Below are 22,500 nucleotides of genomic sequence, written 5' to 3' on the forward strand. Positions count from 1 at the left end.
CTGTGACTGGCAGGGCGCGCCGTCACCTGTGTCAGGTGGCACGGAGGAATGATGCCAACAGACAGTTCCCAGTGTGAGTCCCCCTCCCCACTCTCTCTCTCTCTCTCTCTCTCTCCCCTCCTCCTTTTCACACGCGCACACCCCCATGCTGATCCTGTGCCAGTTATAGCAGCAGCCGCAGCCATGGAAAAGGAGGTACATTTGATTAAAATCTCTCTGCGCTGGCTTTGTTACAGCTCTCCTGCGCTTTGTTTGGTGTATATATTTAACAGGAAATTTCTACTTGAAAACAACTGGAATTCATGGGACTCCTCCCACTATCTCTCATTTCTTTCACTATCCCTTTTTCTCCTCTATCCCCCTCTCCAATGCTTAACATGAAGACAAACTCACACACATAAGTGCTAACACACCACACACATGCTCTGCTTTTCAAATCGAGAGAGAGAGAGAGATGGCGCCCCCACCTCTGCACTGGCAACATCTGTTTTCATATTCTGCCCCACAGCAATGACGAACACTAATATCCACACTAATAATAACGCCAGCGCCAACTTCAGGATTAAAAGGGCAGACATAGACTGCACCGAAAATTGAGGTGTTATCAGATTCCAAATAAATAAATAAATAACTAAATAAATAAATAAATAAATAGTCACAACTGGGTGACTATTTTTAATAGGTCGGTTGAGCAGGTTATCCACTCAACTGATCGTACACGTGGGTTTGCATTGTGGCTGCCCGCCCGCCCGACCGCATATCCGCGGTAGCAATCCTATAGGTTTTAAGCGAGTCAAACACTGGGGCTATGTCAGCTCTGCCACGGGGTCCCGAAAGCCTAATCCTAAAATAATCAGCTGCACAAACCCCGGGAGTCCCAGATGTACCTGTCAATGGTCTATTCTCTCCGTAAGCACAATGGGACATTTGTGTCTGTCAGTTAGACGCCCGAGTGGTATAGGCTTGAAATGTAATACCCATATCTGTGACTACATCTATCTATCTGTCTATCTAGTTCCGAAACGAGTTTTCGTTGTTGCTCCACGTGTCTGTTGGTTTAGCGTCCCCTTGCAGACGACTTTAAGACTGGCGCGTTATTACGCGCGCACTGCAAGGAACATCGATTTGTTTTAAGGAACTCCCGCCTACAGTTTACTGGTTCTTTGTGCACCCGTCGTCGATCCGGTTAGTTAATGAATACATCCTTTGTCTTTCATCATTTGCCTTTTTCCCATGGTTTCAGTGTCTTTGTTTACATATGGTGTCTTATTTCGAAATGAAGTAATGACATGCTTTGTGTTTTGCGCTGCAGTAAATAAAACGGTTCAGTCCTGAAGGTGTCAGTCTTGCTGAGTCTCGAGGCCTTTTCAGGGACAATATAGGCCTATCCAATTTGTCTTTTTATTAAAGCAACTGAATGATTTTTTTTAGCTTTCGGAAATTAACTATTAATAAAGACATCAGCATTGCAATGCTATTTACTGAACCGGATAACGGTTTTCTGAGTGTTTTCTTTTCCTTGCTAAAATATGAAAATAAGTTGTAGGCCTAAACGTACGTATTTGATGTGTAGGTGTAATATATATAGTTGTGCTGAGATCAGCTACCAGCAAAGTAGCCTAATCTTCTGGATGCCACCATTCAAATATGAACGCTGGAACAACAGGTGCACAGTTAAAAACGCATTTTAGCGAATATTTGGGTATCTTTACCTCCAAAGGGACCGACGCCGATATGTTTTGTTTATTTTAAACAAACACGCCCATGAATTAATTAAGCCGACCGTTCATTTGCTCTTTATTTGAGTAATTTCCTCATTCTTTGCTTTATGAATAAGTAAATATCGTATTGGGTTTCACTGTGCTGAATTATTTAAATGACAGTGATACAGGACTCTCGTCGCAGTGAGGGAGAGCGCGAGGCGATGTTTTAGCTCGTTTCTAAGCAACCAGCGAATACAGCGAAGGCATCAATCACATTATAATGACTACGTGCACATCTAGAGGGGAGTGTAATTTATACATAAACAATACTCTTTATGTGTCTCAGGTCTCAAACATGAAGCCATTATTAATTTACAGATTCGTACTGTTTTTAGATTTTTAAGCAATCACATTACTTTTAGCCTACTTTTTTTCCCCCCACAAAAACGAATAATTTAACTGGGCTACAGTTGACTCTGTGGTGCTGTGCCTAATAAATTATGCTATCTTATTCGTGTTTACAGTGCATACCCGACAATAGGCTACCTGACAAGAAGCTAGGTAGGATATTTCTTAACAAGGTCTCATGGTGCGAATCAATCAACGAAAAAAGAAATATGTGAATGGGTAGAAATGTATAATGGAGGGCAAAATCGATGAACCTAGCTATTAGAACACTAAACCATTGTGCATCGATGAAAAGTTTGTTCGTTTCAGAATTAAATTACCATATTATAATCATTTAGGCTTTCGTCATAGACTGTGTGAACATATGCCAATTAAAATACATTTTATCGTCACCAAATGTAATTAAATACTGGCATTAAAACAAAATACAGGCTCTGGGCTGGACTTAATCACCATGCCAAATCGAAGCAAAATCGGAAGAAAAAAATATCTGCAGTTTTTGGAAAGGTCATGATCCTTATCACACTGCTACCATATCACCATTTCGGCTGCTTTCTCAAAATGTAGAAATTGTCGGATGTTGAGGTTAAAGACTATGATTTAGACAAGGGCATTGGTTTTGTTTCTGTAAGGCTAAAATGTCGCCCGGCTTTATTAATGAGCGGGGAAATTCGCCTTCAGACTCGGCGTTAATTATTGCACTCGGGGTGTGTGTGCTCGCGTGTGTGTATGTGTGCACGCGGGCGTGTGACTCGTCTTGATTAAACCGTCCGCGCCTTTCGCTCATTTGTGGGAGAAAACGCCTTCCGAGCCAACACAGATTGAATTGCGACTGAATCAAATTGCAATGCTTCGAGAGAGGCCCCCAAGTCCTCTTCCTGTGCAGCTCGAGATGGTAATCGCATTTGCTTCTTCGTGTTTGTGTCAACTCCCCTTGACTGTGTCTTGCATTAGTCTCCCTCAAGAACAGTTTAATTCATATAATTAAAAACCATAAACCCAGTCGGCGGTGATGAATAAATAATAAATAAAAATTAGCCCCCAAAATGAAATCGCTATTTATTGACACGAGTATTTTTATCTTCTGATATGTTTTAACCTTGGTGTCGTTTCTCCTATATTTTTGCCATTTGTATAACACACACACACGCGCACACACACTCATTTATATATAAATAATTCATTTGCCACGTGGGGTTCCGCTTGTCATGTGCAGAGAGTGTTCTTTTATTACTCGTGAATGTTTGTGACAGCTCGTGTGGCAGCGCGCGCCCGGCCACTCCACGCTGTCTGTTAGCATCCAGAGGGTGATTTATAAAAAGGGCAAGGCACTCCTCCTTGTCCTGTCCCTTTTGCTCCATTTTACTTGCTGTGTTTTTAATAATTTATTTGGTCGTTACAAGGCCCATACCAGTCTGAGTACTGGAAAAAAACTTGACCAGTTATGTTCTCAGGCATGTGTGTCTGTGTCTTTATTTGTGTTCTTTTTCAGATAATAACCTAACATGTTCAGCATTGAAGAAAAAAAAACAAGAATTTATTGATTATTTATACTACAAAGCCTTGTTTACTCTTTCTCCATATTCAGGAATACTGCCTGACTCACTGTGACCCGCCAAGTCCAGTCATGTAATTCAAACCGGAACTGAGAAAGCAAGTTAATATAAGTTGTTGTTCTGACTTCAGTGGTTTGTGGTAAAGCAGCCTGAATGTAAACGGCCTCTCTCTCTCTCTCCCTCTCTCCCTCTCTCCCTCTCTCGTCCCCGCCGCAGTGTTCAGGGAGCCCTACACAGTGCGAGTGGCCGACCAGCGCTCCATGCGGGGCAACGTAGCCGTCTTCAAGTGCCTCATCCCGGCTGCCGTGCAGGAGTACGTCAGCGTGGTGTCCTGGGAGAAGGACACGGTCTCCATCGTCCCAGGTAGGGCTGCGCTGGGATGGGTTGAGAGGAGTTCAGGGGGTGTGGGGGCAAAAGAGGGGTTTGGAGGGAGGGGGTGAGGATCATGAGGTGGGAGAAAGGAGGGGCGCAGGGGCGTTTCAAATGCAAACAGGCTCCCCCTGCCCCTCCCAAGCTCTCAGCTGTCCCACTGCAGAAATGTCCAGTATTCTCTGTGCGATGTGCATTTGCATGGGTCTCACCGCCACAACCCCACCCCCCCACCAAAAAGTTACATACCTGGAGCTGGGCCTAGATGGAGACGAGATGGACAGAACGGTGGGACAAGTGGGCAAGGGCAAGGGGGGCCTCAGGTTTCTGCGTTTCGCTGCCCCCCAGAAAAAGATACAGAACAGGGGTTTCTTTTTGACAAAACAGGGGTTTACAGCCAATCAGGCGGCCAGCCTACCGGTGCCCGTTCGACAGTTACAGCATTTCAGCGCGAGGCTCACGCCTAAGTCTGTTTGTCAGCCAGTCGCTGCGGCCGGACGGCTTTGTCAGTCACAGACATCCGGCCAATGAGTGACTGCTCGTTCGCCTGCTGTCACAGAGGGCCGGTGCTGGGGTGAACAGGGTCAGCTGACGCACTGGCCGTCCTAAGGATGCACGAACCAGTGTGAGGAGGTAAATGAACGAACAAGGTAAAATCAACACATAGATGGAGGACACATCGCGACAGAAATCAGCAAACATGTCAGGACAATTAATTAACTATTTGTTTATCCTTTTGCAGGCAGTGATTTCACATTTACAGTTAAATACCAGTTTTACTGGTAACTGTCAACCTTGATTACCAGTAGATCCTCACTCCCTCCTTGTGCTGTAATGGGGAGGAAAGGAAAGGGGGGGGGAGTGTTTATTGTCAGTATTTATCTTTTCTGTTCATCTCCAATTTGACCAGAGTAAAGCTCAGATAGTGCTGACTTGAATAGCCTCCAATAACTTTCCCTTTTTGAATATGTGGATTCGTTTTCATTCTCATTTGTGAGCCTGCTCATAGAATTAAATCAAGCCTTTAAGCAAGATGCTATTTCATCAAATTAATTCTGCTGCAATGCTAATGCGCTGAAATTCAGTAAAATTAGTGCTGATGTTTCGCTGCTTTTCAGATTTGCCGATCGAAAATGGCGTGTGTTTGTGCGACTGGGGCATGCACGGTACGTTTGCGAGTGTGTGTGTGCGTGTGCGTAAACACTGGTGGTCTTCCCCGTGGAAAATCGATGCTGACACTTTGCCGATCAGATTGTGTCGCTGGCCGTTTCCAGCGGCAGCGTGAAGCTCGGGTTGCAGATCTTTGTCAATGGGAGTGCGTGTCTCCGTCTCGAGCACGCGAGCGTTCATTGATCCAGAGCGTGAGCGTGTGTGTGTGTGTGTGTGTGAGTGTCTGTGTGTCTGTGTGTCTGTGTGTGTGTGTGTGTGTCTGTGTGTCTGTGTGTCTGTGTGTGAGTGTGTGTGTGTGTGTGTGTGTGTGTCAGTGTGTGTGTGTGTGTTGTGTGTGTGCGGTGTGTGTGGTGTGTGCGTGTGTGTGTGTGTGTGTGTGTGTGTGTGTGTGGCTGTGGGTGTGTGTGTGTGTGGGTGTGCGTGTGTGTGTGTGTGTGCGCGTGTGTGTGTGTGTGGGCGTGCGTGCGCGTGTGTGTGTGTGTGCGCATAGGGGCGAGGGGTTTCCCAGACGCTATCGATCCAGGCCTCTCTCGGAGCCCCTTCCACCTCGTGGTGATGCGTCTACCTGAGGACTCTGATCTAAGAACGCTGCACCTCCTGTACGGTCGTCCCGGCTCTGGGTGTCTGACCGGAGGGAAATGGGGTTGGGTCACAGTTTTGGACCGTGGGCCAGGCTTGGTCACTCATGTTTCGACCGTGCCACCTCTCACCTCTCTGCGAACAGTGTGTCAAATACGCGTCTCAATCAGACCCTCTCAGACGCGTCACGGTCGGTGTCAAAATCCGCGTTGGCGGAAGTGGCGGTGACGAAAAGGGGAAATCCGGCCGTGGTCAAACCCGCCGTTTCCTGTGCGCTTGCGTTAGCTCCCACTTCCTGTCTGGTGTCACCGCCCGGAGCAGAGCAGCAGAGACGGGGCGTGGCACGCGGGTCCCTGCTTTTAAACGGCTGTGGAGTTCACGCCAGTGAGCAGATTTGGCCTCCCTGCGTTTGATATTGAGGCGGGGGGGAGGGGTCACCAGCACGGGGGGCGCTAAGAGGATCAGGGTAATGGTGGGGGGTTAGAGATGGATTTGGAGGTGAGATTACAGTGCCTCTCATTAAGGCTAGGTCTTTCCTTGTTCCTCTCTCTCTCTTTCTCTTCATCCCTCCATCCCATGTCGTGTCAACCCCAGTCATTAGGCTGGAGTTGGGGGGGGTGGGGTGGGGTGGGGGGGCATGGGGGTTCAGTACCTCGGCCCTTTAAACTCCCCCCACTCAACCAGATTCGCTCTCCTGCCCTGTCATCCATCCGTCCATCTCTCTTACCCTCAGCCATGAATAGGCCTCATTGGCAGAATCAAGCGAGCTTTCTCTCTCCTCTCCAGCTGTCTCGCTCATCTCCGTCCCTCATTTCTTCCTTCTCCCTTCCTCTCCCTCCCTCTCCCCCTCTCTCTCCCTCTGCCTTCATCTTCCTTCCCTCTCCCTCTCCCCTTCTCTCTCTGTCTCTTACTCCCTCTCTCTCTCCATCCATCTCCCTCCCTCTCCCCCTTTCTCCCTCTCTCCATTTCTCTCTCTCCCTCTTTCTCTGTCTCTCTTCTCCCTCTCTCCCCATCTCTCTCTCTCTCTCCCTCTCTCCCCATCTCTCTCTCTCTCCCCCTCTCTTTTCTCTCTCTCTCTCTCCCTCTCCCCTTCTCTCCTCTCTCTCTCCCTCTCTCCCCATCTCTCTCTCTCTCTCCCCCTCTCTTCTCTCCTCTCTCCCTCCCCCCTCCCTCTCCCTTTTGCAGTTTGCAGTGACACACTGAAGCGCCCATTGAGACAGCAGGCTTCATTGGAAACAGTGCGACTCATTAGAAGATGCAAAACGCTCTACCCCAAGGCAGGGAAGCAGGGCACCTCTGCCTTCTTCTTAATGATGGCGGCACTGTCTCTCCCCCACCTCACATCTCAGCTCGCCTCCCCCTGCTCTCCCTCTCAATCTCTCTCAGTGCAAGACGCGCGTCTGTCCCTAGCACCGCCTTGAGAAACACACACACGTACACACATGCATATGTGCACACTCGCACATATGTACACACAAGCACACACGCACATGTACACACACACACACACATGCATATGTACACACACACATGCACAAACACACGTGTACACACACACTCATATGTACACACATGCACACAAACACACACACACACACACACACACACACGCACACAACATACACTCAGTCAGAAAAGGGCCTCATGTTAGAATTGTCCATTACACCTGCTTGCTGTTGACTTATCACAAGCTCCTATGCTGCAAGCCTAGCTTATACAGTGTATTTTCTGTCATATAAATAACTATAAGCTTTGATTAATAATACTTTTCTGTTTGATTTTTATGTGAGCAAGGCTGGTGGTGAATTGGCTTTGTGCTCTACAGAGACTCGAGTGCTTGACAAAGCGAGAGCAGTTCATGTGGGTTCACAGGCCTTTTCAGTGTTTGCACTCAGCTTTTTCCTGCGCAAGGACACACTCTCTGGGCCTGTGCGTAGACCCACACGGGCATATTCACTGGGTCATTCTGTCCGGGTGTTCAGTTAAAGACTTTGTGTCTGGTTTTCCGAAGATGGGGCGGGAGGGGTGATGCGAATCGTAGAGCGCACAGGGCGTGCTGCCGCAGCGCCAGGCGTCAAGGCTGGTGCGTCAGGGCAGGTGCGTTCAGAGGCTAGGTGCGGGAGCACAGGACGTGTTCAGGAACGCGCGCCACGCTCGTTCTCTGTTTGCGCATTGTGCATACACTGATGTGAGAGTATTAGTGCGTGTCGGTTTGTTAGTATCCATCGCCTCCTCTTCTCTGGGGTGAAAACAGTGTGAATTTGATCTCATTGCCATAGCAACTGGTACAAAACAGCAGCAGGAATGAAGAAGGTGTGAGGATGTGCTGCGGTGTGATTTTTATTAGTGTATTACTGCCGCTCCCCTCACTGTCTCACTCATTACAGCACACACGCATGAACGCTCACACACACATACGCACACACACACACACACACACACACACACACACACACACCCATACACATATGCACACACACACACACCCATGCACGTACACACACACATATGCACACGCACGCATACACACACACATGCATACATCACACACATGCATACATCACACACATGCATACGCACACATGCACAGACATACACACGTACACACACATACTCACACACACGCATGCACACGCGTGAACACATACATGCATCAAACACACACACACATGCATGGACACACACACACACATTCTTCTCAATGTGGAAGTTGAGAGCATGTATGGGGGTCATGTCCTCACTTGTTCCGTGCATTGCCAGGCAAAGACCTTTTGTGAGGAGGAGAGGAGGAGAGAGGAGATGAAAGGAGAGGAGAGGAGGAAGCAGAGGAGATGAGAGCCAAGGAAGGGAGAAGAGAGGCGATGAGAGGAGAGGAGAGGAGGAGAGGAAGCAGAGGAGATGAGGGCAGAGGAGAGGAGGAGAAGAGGACAGAACGTAGCGAGTGCCTGTTTGTTTTGAGCCGTGTATTCAGGCCTCTGGCATGCTGTCACTACACACCCTGCTCCTGTCCCCATTTTCACTCTTTCACTCTTTCTGCTTTCTCTTTCTCTCTCTCTCTCCTCCATCCTTCTTTCTCCCTCCATCATTGGGACAGGCCACAGAGGCCATTTAGCAGATGTGTGAAAGAGGGACAGCACAGCGAGATAGAAAGAGAGAGAGACCGAGAGAGAGAGAGAGAGAGAAAGAGGAGAGAAATTCAAACAACATATGGTGCTGAATTATGCAGAGAGGGGAAGAGGGGAAGAGCGATTTGAGGCGAAGAGTGATGGAAGGAGGGAGAGGAGAGAGGAGAGAGGTTGCGGTGGAAAAAGAGAGAGGAGTGTGCAGATGGACGGACGGGGAGGGAGCCGCGGCCCGCGCTCGCAGACCCCGGAGTCGGGGGGGCCCCTCGGGGACCGGCCGGTCGCGCTGTGCGTTCCGCTCTTAAAGACGCTCGTCTCCTTAGCGACCCAGCCTGGCCTCGCAGTGGCCCTCTGACTTATTTATCTTAACGCCCGTGTCTCCATTAAAGGAACAAGGGGGGACAAGCAACCCCCTCCCCCCCGCAGCCCCCGTCGCTGCCGTTGCTGCGGACGACAGAGAGGGCCCCCGGCCGCGGCCGCTTTACTTATTGATGTGTGTTTATGGGCTCGGCTGCTTGGTTATTTATGCGCGCTCTCTGTTCGGACGCTTCGCCCGTCAGCCCAGGTGTGCCAAATCGGTCGCCGTCTCGGAGAGCGCGCTCGCCACCGTCCTTCACCGCCGCCCGTAGGAAGAAGGGAAGAACACTACTGATAGATAGATAGGTAGACAGACAGACGGATGGGTAGACAGACAAACAGATCGAGACACACGTATAGATAGATAGATAGACTGACAGACAGACAGACAGACAGACAGACAGATGAACAGATTACAAACAGATAGATAGAAATATAGATAGGTAGATGGATGGATGGACAGATCGAGACACGCATATAAATAGATAGATAGATGAAAAGACAGACATACATAGATCTATAGATAGATAGATAGATAGATGGATGAACAGGCAGATAGACACAGTATATATACATTTGTGGCAAATGAAATCTGGTGAATATTTGGTTTTCAATAAAAATACAGTTTACAAATTGGTTCAGGTGACATAAGTAATAGGCATATGTCAGTTAGAACCTGTACATATGTACATGTATGAATACATTAAGAACTGGTTGCATGCCACAATTTATCATGATTTAGAAATGACAAAAGCTGTATTTCTTGTAGTGCATGCTGCATATCTTTGCCTGTAATAAAAGGCATTTCTGTTGTTTTTATTGAGAGCGTTGCTGGGACAGTGCAGTGATTTGTGGAAGAAACGCACATAAGGGGGAAGGAGAGAACATCAGCTGTGTTTGCCTCCAGCTGTTACGCCCTGTGTGAATGGACAGAGCGAGAGAGGGATAGATGGGGAGAGGAGAGAAAGGACAGAGAGGGATAGAGAGGGAGAGAGAGAGGGGGAGCAGAGAACAGAGAGGCGGGTTTGTAAAATACCAAGGCTGGGACGACGGGGGTTCGTGGGGGGGGGGGGGTGTATTAGGAGTGTGAAAGAAAAGGACTATAGAGAGATGGGGAAGGAGGGATGAGGGTAAAAAGAAGCAAAAAAAAAAAGAAGATATGCACAAAGGATGTAAGGGAGAGTAAGGACATAAGAGCAGGAAGGACCGGAGTGAAGAGAGGGATAATATCGGAGAGGGAGGTATGGAGAAAGATGAGCCTCACAAGATGGAGAGATTTAAAGTGCGTGAGGAAAAAACTGCAGTGTAGGGGGAGAGAGGGAGGAATAGAGAGAGGGAGGGAGAGAGCAAGAGAGGGAGAAGGGTGGTATGCGAGAAGAATATCAATGTCCCTCCAATCAGCCAGACGGCCTCGTTAGTTCAGGGAACATTTGCATACCGCCAAGGCGAATTCATTTGGTGTTGCTCGAAGAAGATTGCTCAGATTTCTGCTCCCTAGTTATTTATTTATTTTTTTTATATGCTGAGGTGTTCAACATTCACTCCGGGCTGTGAGGGAGCCCGCGTCGTGCATTAATAAGGAAACGCGCACCGCGTGGTCACGTGACCCGCGCCGGTTTTTTTGGGGGCGCCATTTCCATCGGTCGCCCGATTTTTCGAACCTGCGTATTTCGTGGCGGCCGATGACCGATGGCGTTGGCTGTGCGGGGGGTGGGTTTTCCACAGACTGACCAATGACCGGCAACGCTCTGAGCGTGCTCAGACGATGTCGCGGTGAAGGCGCGGGGGGCCGGCCGGCCCTAAACAAGGGCGTCGGCGTGGACCGCTCGGGCGGGCAGTAACGCCGACCGCGGTTTCGGCGGTGCGGTGAAGACTGGAAGCTAACGGTCGCCGGGTCGAGGCCGCGGGCTTTTAAACGACGCGGAGGAAGCGAGCGTACGGGCTTGTCGTAGATAACGAGGGACCCGGCGGACATGTCTATTCCGGGGCGGCCCGCGATGGCGTCTGACGGCGGCTGACGGCGCGCGTGACGGCGGGACTGACGCCGGCGGGGCCGCGTCGGCCCGGAGCCGCACGCAGGCGTGTGCGTCAGCGCCCGCACGCACCGCCGCATCCGTACGTCAGGGGGTCTGCACGCACGCGCGCGTTCATCAATGGCGGTTTTCCCTGAAATGGGAGCCGCGCAGGGCAGGTTTATGACGCTGTCCGATACCTGGAATGGTTTCGCTGTGCTCTGTGTGAAACGGGTGCGTTCGGTTTTATTCGTCCTGCACTTTTTTTACTGAGACGCGTTCAGGACGACGCTGTACGGAGGAAACGGAACGGACAGTTGGTCCAAAGCCAGGCCTGAACCCCCAAAAGCGAGCAGCCAGTGAGGAGGGAACAACTCCCCAGCGGGAGGACAAACGCTCGAAACGCGAACGGCGGCGAGGAAAATCTCCCCAATGGGAGGAAGTCTCGGGAGGAAGTCGGCTGTGGGGGAGGCCGTCCTCCGCTGGCGGCGGTGTATTAGGGCGCTTCCGGACGACGGCGCTCAGCATAGCCACCGCGGCGTTCCCGGTACACCCGCTAGGCCGCGGTCCTCGCCGGCGCGGTCGGTCGCCCCTTCCGTTTGTCCCGGGCCTGCGGTCATGAGAAGCTCCTTTCCGATTGGCCAGTTTGCGCCGCTCTGGCTCTTGTCACCCGTGGGCGCGAAAGGTGTTCGTCAGACCCCCCCCCCCCTCTTATTCTCCCGCCCCCCTCCGCGCGCTCAGTGGGAGCGGTGGCGGTGGCGGTGGTGGTGGTGGCGGTGGTGAGTGGGCGGGGGCGCGCAGCGAGACGCTCGATGGCCCGGAGATGGGGTCGGAGGTTAATGATGTCAACGCCGTGTCGGAGAGACAGAGCGAGAGAGAGGTAGGGAGGAATGCAGAGAGGGAGAGAGGGGGAGAATCACTCCAGAGCAATCAACCGGCGATTCTCCGCCCATTTATCACTTACAGGGGCGTGGGGGATGCTCGGAGAGGGACTTGGGCCTCTGCGGCTGCCCATAATCATATCCATCAAACGCTGGAGCCCCTACTCTGCCCCTCTTTTTCTCTCTCCCCCTCTCTTTCTCCCTCTCTGCCTCTTCCTCTTTTTGCTCCTGATCGCAGCTAATCAAGGAGCACAAGAGTGAAAGGCAGGTGGCTTTGCTCCCCCCTCTCTTTCTCTCTCTGTCTTTCCCCTCTCTCTCTCTCTCTCTCTCTCTCCCCTCCATCTCTCTCCTCCCTCTCCTCTCTCTCTCTTCTCTTCTCTCTCTCTCTCTCTCCCCCTCCTCTCTCTCCTCTCCCTCTCTCTCTCTCTCTCTCTCTCTATCTCTCTCTCTCTCTCTCTTCTCTCCTCTCTCTCTCTCTCTCTCTCCCCCTTCTCTCTCTCTCTCTCTCTCTCTCTCTCTTTTCTCTCTCCTCTTGCCTCTCTCCTCTCTCTCTCTCCTCTCTCTCTCTCTCTCTTCTCTCTCTCTCTCTCTGTCTCTCTCTTCTCTCTCTCTCTCTCTCTCCTGCCTCTCTCTCCCCCTCTCTCTCTCTTCTCTCCTCTCTCTCTCTCTCTCTGCCTCTCCCTCTCTCTCCCCCCCCCCCTCTCTCTATCTCTCTCTCCTCATTGACAGCCTCTTGTCTGAGCCCCTGAATGGTGATTGACTGCCGTGGAAGGGGATGGCTTCTCGATGTGTCATTAATGACTAATCAATGGCTGGCGTGTTATATATCGAGCGCCCGGGGGAGACTGTGAGAAGCCTTTAATCCAGACGACTCCACAAAGGCCACCAAACGCAGCGCCCAGACAGCGGCCCCCCCCGCTCGATCAATATCACTCAGGAGAGCCGCGAGCCGGCGCTGAGCCCGCGCTGGGCCGGCGCGGGGCCGACGCGGGGCCCCGCTCGCCGGCCGCCGCCGCCTGCCGGCCCGGCGGCCTCTCCTCTCTCTCGCCCGCGCTGAGAACGAGAGCGTCAGCGTCACCGCATCGACCCAAATAGAGAGATGTGTTATAAAAGATCCACTAATGGTAGGATAGATTTGCCCTGCTATTATGGGTGTGATGTGATGGGTGTCGGCGGGTAATTTGTGTATGTAATTGTAACAGTTCCTGTCCTTGTATTTGTGTGTGTGTGTGTGTGTGTGTGTGTGTGAGAGAGAGTGTTTGCGTTAGTGTGTGCGTGAGCGTGTGTGTGTACAAGGTACAGGACACATATGTGTGACTGTGTGTGTATATGAGTGTATTCGACATTCTGTTTACTCCAATTGATATTCTTCCCTCTCCACCTTTTAAAAAAGAGCTCTTGAGCCAGGCGAAGCCCATTTGACTTCCGTCAGTGTGCGAATATGCATCCTTTTCTTCTTTTGTCATCTTCTCTCTCTCTGTCTCGCTCTCTCTCTCTCTTTCTCTCCCTCCAATAATCCGCGTACCCTGTGCTGTGTCAGTGTGTGTTTGCGTCTGCGTCTGTGTGCGCCTTTGTCTGCCCGCACAGCTACCGAAAGATTTTTTTTTTTAAAGAGCCAGAGGCAACAGTTATTTTTTTCCACCCCTTTTTGTATTTTAGAAAGAATACATCTTTCTTCAGCTCTCCATCACATCCTGGGGAGCAGCGTTTTATTTATTTATTTATTTATTTATAGCCTGTCTTTTCGTTCTCCTCCTGACCAGTTCCCGGCAGATGTCCGCTATGAGTTCCCCAGGGCTCTACCCTGGGGCCCTCTCCTTGTCTGCTGCCGCAAACTTCCCCGCCACTCTTCTTCTTTCTTTCTTTCTTTCTTTCTTTCTTGTTTTAAAAAAATAATAAAAATCATCATCACTTGCTATACAAGTGCGCCAGGATTGGCCCTTTCTCCGCAACAACCGAAAATAGCGCCTGTGCCTCGCTGCGGTCCCTGCTCGAGCCTGCATGACCCAGCTGCAGAAAAAAACGAAAGAGAGAGAGAGAGAGATTACAACATGGAAGAAGAAGAAATGACACTGAACATAGCGGGATTTCCTTGTTGTAAGATATGTGAGAGTGAGTCAGTCATGTTGCTTCCTGTCTGGGTCCTTTTTTTAATGCTTGGCTCTTCCTCTTACACTGTTCGCCCGCTCTCTCTCCAGTGTGGGGGTGTTGGACGGGCTGCCGTGGGCACAGCGGTTTGAGTCACTGCGAGGCCCATGTGTTGCGTGACTGCGAGCTACAATTTTATTTTATTTTATTTTTAAAAAATTTTTAAACGAACGGTTCAATTTTTGTCGCTTTTTTTTTTTAGCTGTACTTGAGGATATGGGCTATTTATAAATTTATGGCATTTTATGCCAAAAAAAACCCACCCATTAAAGCATAATGCGATGTCATGGTCACATATATTTAAAACTGCACTGCAGATTCTGAAGGCTAGCAGGCCTAAAACAGTAACCTTTAAGGTTTTTACCAGTTTTATAATAAAAATGATTATTTCTTCTATGTACTTGTTTGGTCTGCAGTACTCACTGTGGCCTGGCTTACACCAACATTTGTCCTTAACAAGGTGGCAGTGTAGTAAGGAACGGGTCTGGTAACCGGAAGGTCACTGGTTCGATTCCTGGGTAGGTACCCTTGAGCACAGTGCATAACCTCCATTGCAATATATATATCCAGCTGTATAAATGTTTGCAATGTAAATGTAAAAGGTGTGTAAGTCACTCTGGATAAAAGCATCTGCTGAATCCCTGTAATGTAATGACAAATAGGTAAATTCACATACTATTTTTTATTCATAAATAGTAGGGTGATTAAATGTTTTTTTTTTTATATACACAAAAAACCTTTAAACTTGGATTTAAAGGCAAGTCAAATGTAGGAACAAATAATAATTGACTCCAGACCTTTATTTTGAAGTCCAGTTCTCTCACCACTGCTGGACTCGGTTCTGATTTGTTGCTTGAGAGGCTCCTGGCAGTGACTGCTCTATTTCTCCTGTCCCTTCCCTGCTTTTCTGACCCTGATGTTCCGGTGAAGGCAGGTGCTTATGAATATTCACAAGCGCCGAGTCTGTCCAATTGTTTGGTTCCGATTCAAATCACAACCAGTATGTGTAGAATCATTGTAACTGCCAATCTCTCCGAATCAAAAAATACATTCTGGGCCTGCTGTTCATGAATATTCATGAGCGCCGCCAATATAGAGCGGTTTTCACAGGAAACGGACCGGAATTCTTTCACAGGGACTTGTAGGAACACAGAGTGCTAGGCTCCAGACAGAAGATGAAGTGTCTTTGCCTGCTTGCCGCCTGCACTGCATTGTGGGCCAGCAACAGCTTTCTTAGGACCCCTTTTAGTTGTTCAGTACAGATCAGCTATGTGACAGCCAATCATGCGCTGCGTCCAACCAAACACTTACCCTCGGTTTTATTTTCTACTGTTGGGCAATCTGCTTTTCAGACTCGGACAGATAACCTCCTAATACCCAGCAATTAATTTTTGTCCCTTGTAGGGGACAAGAGTCTCTTAATCTCAAGAACCATATATTCTACAATGTCGAAACCTGAACTATGAGGGACATTCAATAAAAATAAAAGCAGTCATGTTTTTCAATATATTTTCACCAAAACGTGAAAATGGGGAAAAATAATAATTTAAAGTGTATTGGCAGGAGGTATAGTTTGAGGGAGGTAACCTTGGTGCAGTTTAAAATCAATCAGATTCTTTGCATTTTACCGTGACTATGAGGGCTGATCTCAGGTCAGACAGAAATAGCAGGGGTTTGATCAGAGGTCATGGAGGTCGACTGTAATATCCTAGATGTGGCCTCTCTATATCTTTCAAATTGTTATTCTCAGTAAGTCACAGCATCTCTCAACAACACCCCATTATGCTCGTAGTTCTCACTTTATTTTTGCTTTTTTTCCTTTGGAGAATAAATATGTAAAAGATAGAGAGAGTGAGGGAGAAAGAGAGCGAGTCGGAGAAAGAAAAATTCTATTGAATCTTTGCGAGGTTGTAGCTTAGCTGACTAAGGCTCCCCTAAGACAGGGAGGGAGAGAGAGAGAGAGAGGGGGAGAGAGAGAAAGTCATTTGAATCTCATATACATTTCAGTTGAAAGCTGCCCTAGCCTTGATACGAACCCTCCTGAGGGACCCCGCCCCCCCCACCCCCCTACCTCCTCCCCAACTTGCCTGCATGCATTATGGCTTTCATAAAGAAATAAAGAATACCCATGCTGCGTCACACAGGGGTATCATGCGCACACACAAATGTGCGCACGCACACACACACACATACACATACGCACACACACGCACAAACACACGCACACACACACACACACACACATACGCGCACACACACACGTTTACATACACACTTCCTCAAACATTTCCTCTCTCACATGCACATTTACACTGACACACTAAAACATTCTCTGACTCACACACACACACACACACACACACACTCTCCTGTGTACATGAATATGAATGGCCCCCGATATGCTGCTTGACAGTTCACAAACGCAGGAGCACAGTGAGTACTGTGCGCACACATAAAGAAGGAGTAAAACAAGAGAATTTATGAGAACGCTAACACAGGCATGCATGCTCCCACATAAAAACTCTCTAATGCAGTATACTGACACATCCAGAATCTCTCTCACCCCCTCCCCTCCCCCTCTTTGTCTCCCTCTCACACACACACACACACACACGCACACAAATTTACATACACACATATACACATACACCCAAATGTTTACTTGCATTCATATTCACGTACACGCACACTGAGTTATTGCCATGGCAGTGTGGCTATTTCTGTTGTAATGGAAACAAACCGCGCACATGCCACAGTGAAACAAAGGCTCCTCGTTCACATTTTACCGGGATTTTATGTAATTTTCGAACGTTGTCCTCTTCCTTTGGGACGCGTACCCTGTGCAGAAAGCGTTCGCTGCAGGCAGCGTATGCAGTGCTTTGTGCTTTGTTTTACTTCACTTAAAATCGCATTACGCGTCGTGCTTTTGGTGTCCGTGGCGACGTGCGTTCCTCGTGTTATGTTTTATGCATCACAGTTCTGATGGATGTTTGCTGTGGTGCATAAGGGAGGGTAGACGCCTCACCCGGAGGTGCGGCACTGTCCACTGTCCACTCCAGCCTTGAGTCATTGACTTGTATGCACACAAACACCCCCGCCCCGCCACCCCCGAACCTCCATTTTGGGTCCAGCTGTCAATATTAGCGCCTGTCGTGGTGGCGGAGCGGGGCCCGGGATGATCTGCCGGGCCCTGTCTTCTCCGTGTCCCCTGCTCTGCGTTTCAAACTCCCCCACACACTCCCTCCATCCTCTCCTTTCCCTGTCGTTGCCCACACCTCTCCGTCTGTTTTTCCTTCCTTCTGTCCCTGTTTCTCCCCCCCCTCCCCCCCTCTCCCTCCCCCCCTCCCCTCGTCAAGCCTGCTTATAGTTTTGTCGTTTGTGTGCAGTTTTTTTCCCCTCCTCAGACACTGTGTACTTTTCTGTCTCTCTTTTCTCCCTGCCTGACAAGAGCTTGCCTTGTTTATCTATTTCCAGAGGAAAACAGAGTCTTATTTATTTTTCCTCCTCCTCCCTCATGCCCAGCCCCCCGCCCCTCAACCAATCTCTCGTCTGTGGCTGAATCAGGTGACTTGTTTCCAAACTCGGTCAAATGTTTTGACCAATCAGTGAGTGAGGTCAGACTATAAGCAGTGCACTGTTATTGGTCTGAGCCTGCATGCATTAAGCGTCTCAGAGCAGTGCGACTGATCTAGGATCAGCTTAGACTTTACCTTATAACGTACAAGGTTAGGATGAGGCCAGAGCAAACCTGAACTCAGATCAGCGCTTCTATTCTGAGGCACTTTACAAACATAAACCCACACCTTCCCTTTTCTGCGTAAGAACAACAGGGGAAGGGTGAACAATGAAGATGACTCGGATTCATTTTTTGTTAATTCATAATGCAAATGCAAATACTCTGTCCTTCATTCGGACATGTGCACAAGCATTCACGTATAACTCGTTTAAATGAATGCACCTCATTGATCGCATATGCTTGCGTTCAGCTGCTGTCGAATGCAGATGCACTTGAACTTGTGTCCTGAGACAATGTGGGCATGGAAAGCGATATGCATAAACAACGTAAGGGGATACTCATAACCTGCCCGTATCTGGTGGCTGCGCTGTTGTCTGTCTTGTACTGCGATTGTGTGTTTATGATGTATTATGCATGTTCTGTCTTGGCTTTGGTTTCTAATCTGCTAAATGTTGCATCAGTCATCTGTTTGTGATGAGGTTCCATAAGTGTGTGTGTGAGCGTGCGCACGTGTGTGTGCACTGTGTGTGTATGTGTTTGAGTGTGTGTCTGTGTGTGTGTGTGTGTGTATTTTGTGTGTATGTGTATATTTATGACTGTGTGTGCGTGTATTGTGTTTGTGTATATGTATGTGTTTAAGTATATGTCCCTCAGTGTGTGTGTGCATGAGTATGCATATGTGTGTGTGTGTGTGTGTGTGTGTGCGTTAGTATGTGAGTGTGAGTTGTGTGTATATATGTATGCGTGTGTGTGTGTGCATGAGCATGTGAGTGTGTGTGTATATGTGTGTGTGTGTGTGTGTGTGTGTGTGTGTGTTTGTGTGTATGTGTGTGTTTGGGTGTGTTTGTGTGAGTGTGTGTGTGCGTGCGTGTGTGTGTGTGCATGCGTGTGAGTGAATGAATGCCTGCTCTGTTTACACAGATGGGTGATGTACATGTTCAGGTTTATCCAGTAGGCTGGATACTCTGCTGTCTGTCTCCTTGTTATTTCCTGGACTGACTCTGTTAGCCATGTCTGCTCACTGTTGTGGATCACTGATTCGCTCTACCTCTCCCTCTCTCTTTCCCTCATCTCCCCATCTTTCTCTTTTCCTCCTCTCCATCTCTCTATTTTCCTCCTTTTCTCTCTTTTCTTCCTCTCCCTCTTTTTCTCCTCTCCGTCTCTCTTTTCTTTCTCTCCCCAATTCTCTCTTTTCCTCGTCTCACTGAATTGATCCTAGTGATTCTCTTTTTGTACTTTTCCACAGTCTGCCCATTTCATTTTCTCAGTTCAAATTTAAAATGGCTTTTATTGACATGGCAGAAGTGCTTCGAATGGTTTGAAACCTCCTACATTTTTCTTCCTTCCTTTTGTTTAACAAGTCCCCCACTTTTCCCCACCTCTTTCTTTCCATCTCTTTTTCTGTCTCTTCTCCCTCTCCATCGCTCTCTGTCCCTTTCTCTGTCTGTACCAGCGTGCTTTGAGTGGTGCCAGTTGCTGGGTTGGCACCAGTCTCCCTGTCCTGTCCTTGAAAAACTGGAGAGAGAGAGAGAGGGTGAGAGAGAGAGAGAGAGGGAGAGGGAGAGAGAGTGAGAGAGATTGTGTGGATGTCTGCAGCCACTTGTGCCAAGATTCATCTTCATTAACCTCATTGTGTGTGTGTGTGCATGTGCTTGTGTGCGTGCGTGTGTATGTATGTATGTTTGTGTGCATTTGTGTGTGAGTGCGTGTGTGTGAGTGAGCGTGTGAGTGTGTGTGCGTGTGTGTGCGTGTGAGTGCGTGTGTGTGAGTGTGTGTGAGTGGCGTGGTGTGTATGTTGTGGTGATTGTGTGTGAGCAGTGTGTGCGTGTGTGTGGTGTGAGTGTGCGTGCGTGTGTGGATGTGTGCGTGTGCATGTGGTGTGTTGTCGTGTGTGCTCGCGTGTGTGCGTGGAGTGCTGTGGCGTGTGTGTGTGCTGGTGTGAGTGTGAGTTGTGTGGTGGGCTGTGTGCGTGCGCGCACACGTGTGCACGTTCGGCGTGTGTCCCTGCGTGTGTGTTTCGAGGCTGTGCGCGTGTGTCTCTGCGGCCGGCCTGGATGATTGTGTTTTACCATGCATTTCACTTCCCCCTTGGTATTTGTAGCGGTGAGTGAATGCGTTCTCACCGCTGTAACGCGGGGCGATTTATCACAATAAAATAACAACAAATCCATCACATCCACTGAAGGAGACTGGAGTGGAAGGAGCGCTGCTCCAGCGCTGACTCCTGACATCAGCAACCTGGACGAGAGGAGGAAGGAAGGGGTGGGGAGAGAAAGAGAGAGAGAGAGAGAGAAAAGGGAGAGAGAAGGGGGGGGGGAGATTGGGGCAAGAGTGCACTGGGGCAAGAACAGCCTCGGGTTTGGGCAGATGGTGATATTTTTTTTCTCCTTTATCCAAGATATGGGGGAGAGAGAGTGCGAATGAGACAAACACAAACACACATGCACACATACACACACACACAGACACACAAACACACATGCTTTGGGGACGCTGCACGCACGCACGCACTCACACTCTCTCTAACACACACATACACCACACACGCACACGCGCACACACACACACACACACCTTCAGCAGGTGGAGTTCTGAGCCCCGTCTCTTCCTCTTTCCTCCTGTTCATACACATCTCCATTTCATTTCCATCTCCGTCCATCTTGGCATGGGGAGGAGGTCCCCGCCTGATTCAGTGAGAGCCAACAGTGAACACTTCACAGTGGTCGACAGAGAGCCCTTAATCTGGCTGCGCGAACAGTGTGGGTCTGTGCGCTCGCCCGAGGTGCCGTGCGTGCCAGCCGGGCTTCCTGCAAGATAACAGCTGATTCTTTCTGAGTCCACTCGGGCTCCCCCCGCTCACTGTAATAATGTAAAGGTCGTGGAAATCGTACATTCACCTGTCCCCTTCAGTGATTCCGCCATTCATCACTGACAAGCGGATGTGATTTCACAAAGATACTAACACACATATACACACGCGCACGCACACGCACACACACACTCCAAAATGCATGGATGCCATTTCACTTGTGTAGTCTGTACTAGATATGTGCATCCTGTTCCTCATTATTATTGTTATTTTTAAGTACAGACAGGAAGCATTGTGTGCCACATATCCCCATATATATGTGTATATATATATATACACATGCATTATATAGAGTATATATATATATATATGTGTGTGTGTGTATATATATATGTATACACAGTACATATATATATATATATATATATATATACACACACGCACACCCACATATACTCATCTCACTGATGATGTGTGAAGTATTGTTTACGTCCTAGCCCACTGTGCCAGTAAAGCCCCATTTTGAATTGAATGGTGAATTTAATTAAGCTCTCACTGCGCCGCGTTGCGCAGATGATCTGCTCTCTGGGCCTGTGTGAGCGCCGGTCTGTGCCATCCCGTGCCGGCGGTGCGGCGTGGAGGCGCTGTGGAGGCGCTGTGGAGGCGCTGCGGAGCCTTTTAAGCATCATTGTTTATTCATCTTTTCATTAGTCCGTCAGTTCTGCCGCTGAACGCGTTCGCCCCGGAGCAGTGCTGTTTCGTACTGTGCTAAACTGGTCTGGACTGGTCTGTACTGCAGGTCCGGACTGGTCCGTACTGATTTGTACCGTGCTTGGCTGGCACAGATTTTTACTCTGGAAGTCAGGACTTTGATCTGTGTGTTCTACACAACAGCGGAATGGATTTACATTAGAAATGCGTCTTTGATATGTTTACTTTTATCATGCTAATGCAGGGTGCGTGAATAGTTATCGAGGGTTTTGAGATGAATGTGTGTACTCCGTTCTCTGTACCTTCTGGTCTGGAATCTCTTGACGTGATTTCTTGCCGGTCGTCGCACGGCTTTTCCTGTGACGTGCGAACCCAGCCCTGCGCCATCGACGTCCCCAGAAAGATACACAGACATGAGTTCACACACCGCATCGCTTCAATGCCCAGAACCACGCGCACGGGCACGAAGAAAACTACAACTCCCACGCAGCATAGCGTCACGCCGTAACCCCACACCGAGCGCCCGGACGGGGACGAGGCTGGCCCATTTAAACCCGATCCGGTAATTGGCCGTAAACGGGAGCGGGGGCGCGGCGCTCCCCTCCGCTCCGCTCCGTCATCTTCTCGCCGAACGTGTCAGAGTCCTGACGGGAGCCGGGAGCCGGATGGGCCGGGATAAGCGTCTGCGGCGGCGGCGGCGGCGGCGGCTAAATATATCCGCCCGGCAAGCGGTCCGGCGTGCCTTCAGAATGGAGGTCAGCGAAATCCCTGGATGGAATAGCAGAGATAACGACCGAAAAAGCACCCCCCTCGGCCGTGTTTCCCCCGCTCCGGTGCGTGGTGGGATGGGGGTGGGGGGTGGGGGGGGACGCTGAATAGACACTAAAGGCCCAATCAGCACATCCCTGTGGTGGTAAGGGGGTGTGGGTGGGGGGGGGA

The 22,500-nt window shown here is 49.4% G+C and overlaps 1 protein-coding gene across 1 annotated transcript in view; it reads left to right on the forward strand.

Annotated features, from left to right (window-relative positions):
- The window catches only part of dscaml1 (Down syndrome cell adhesion molecule like 1), a 130,274-nt gene that overhangs the window by 19,440 nt on the left and 88,334 nt on the right, over window positions 1-22,500 (forward strand). The window contains exon 3 of the mRNA XM_064301498.1: window positions 3,884-4,030. Within this exon, the coding sequence (XP_064157568.1) occupies window positions 3,884-4,030 (147 nt within the window). The remainder of the gene's footprint in view (window positions 1-3,883; window positions 4,031-22,500) is intronic.

This window comes from Anguilla rostrata, chromosome 12 (genome assembly GCF_018555375.3).
Source record: "Anguilla rostrata isolate EN2019 chromosome 12, ASM1855537v3, whole genome shotgun sequence".
In the NCBI taxonomy this organism is placed as follows: domain Eukaryota; kingdom Metazoa; phylum Chordata; class Actinopteri; order Anguilliformes; family Anguillidae; genus Anguilla; species Anguilla rostrata.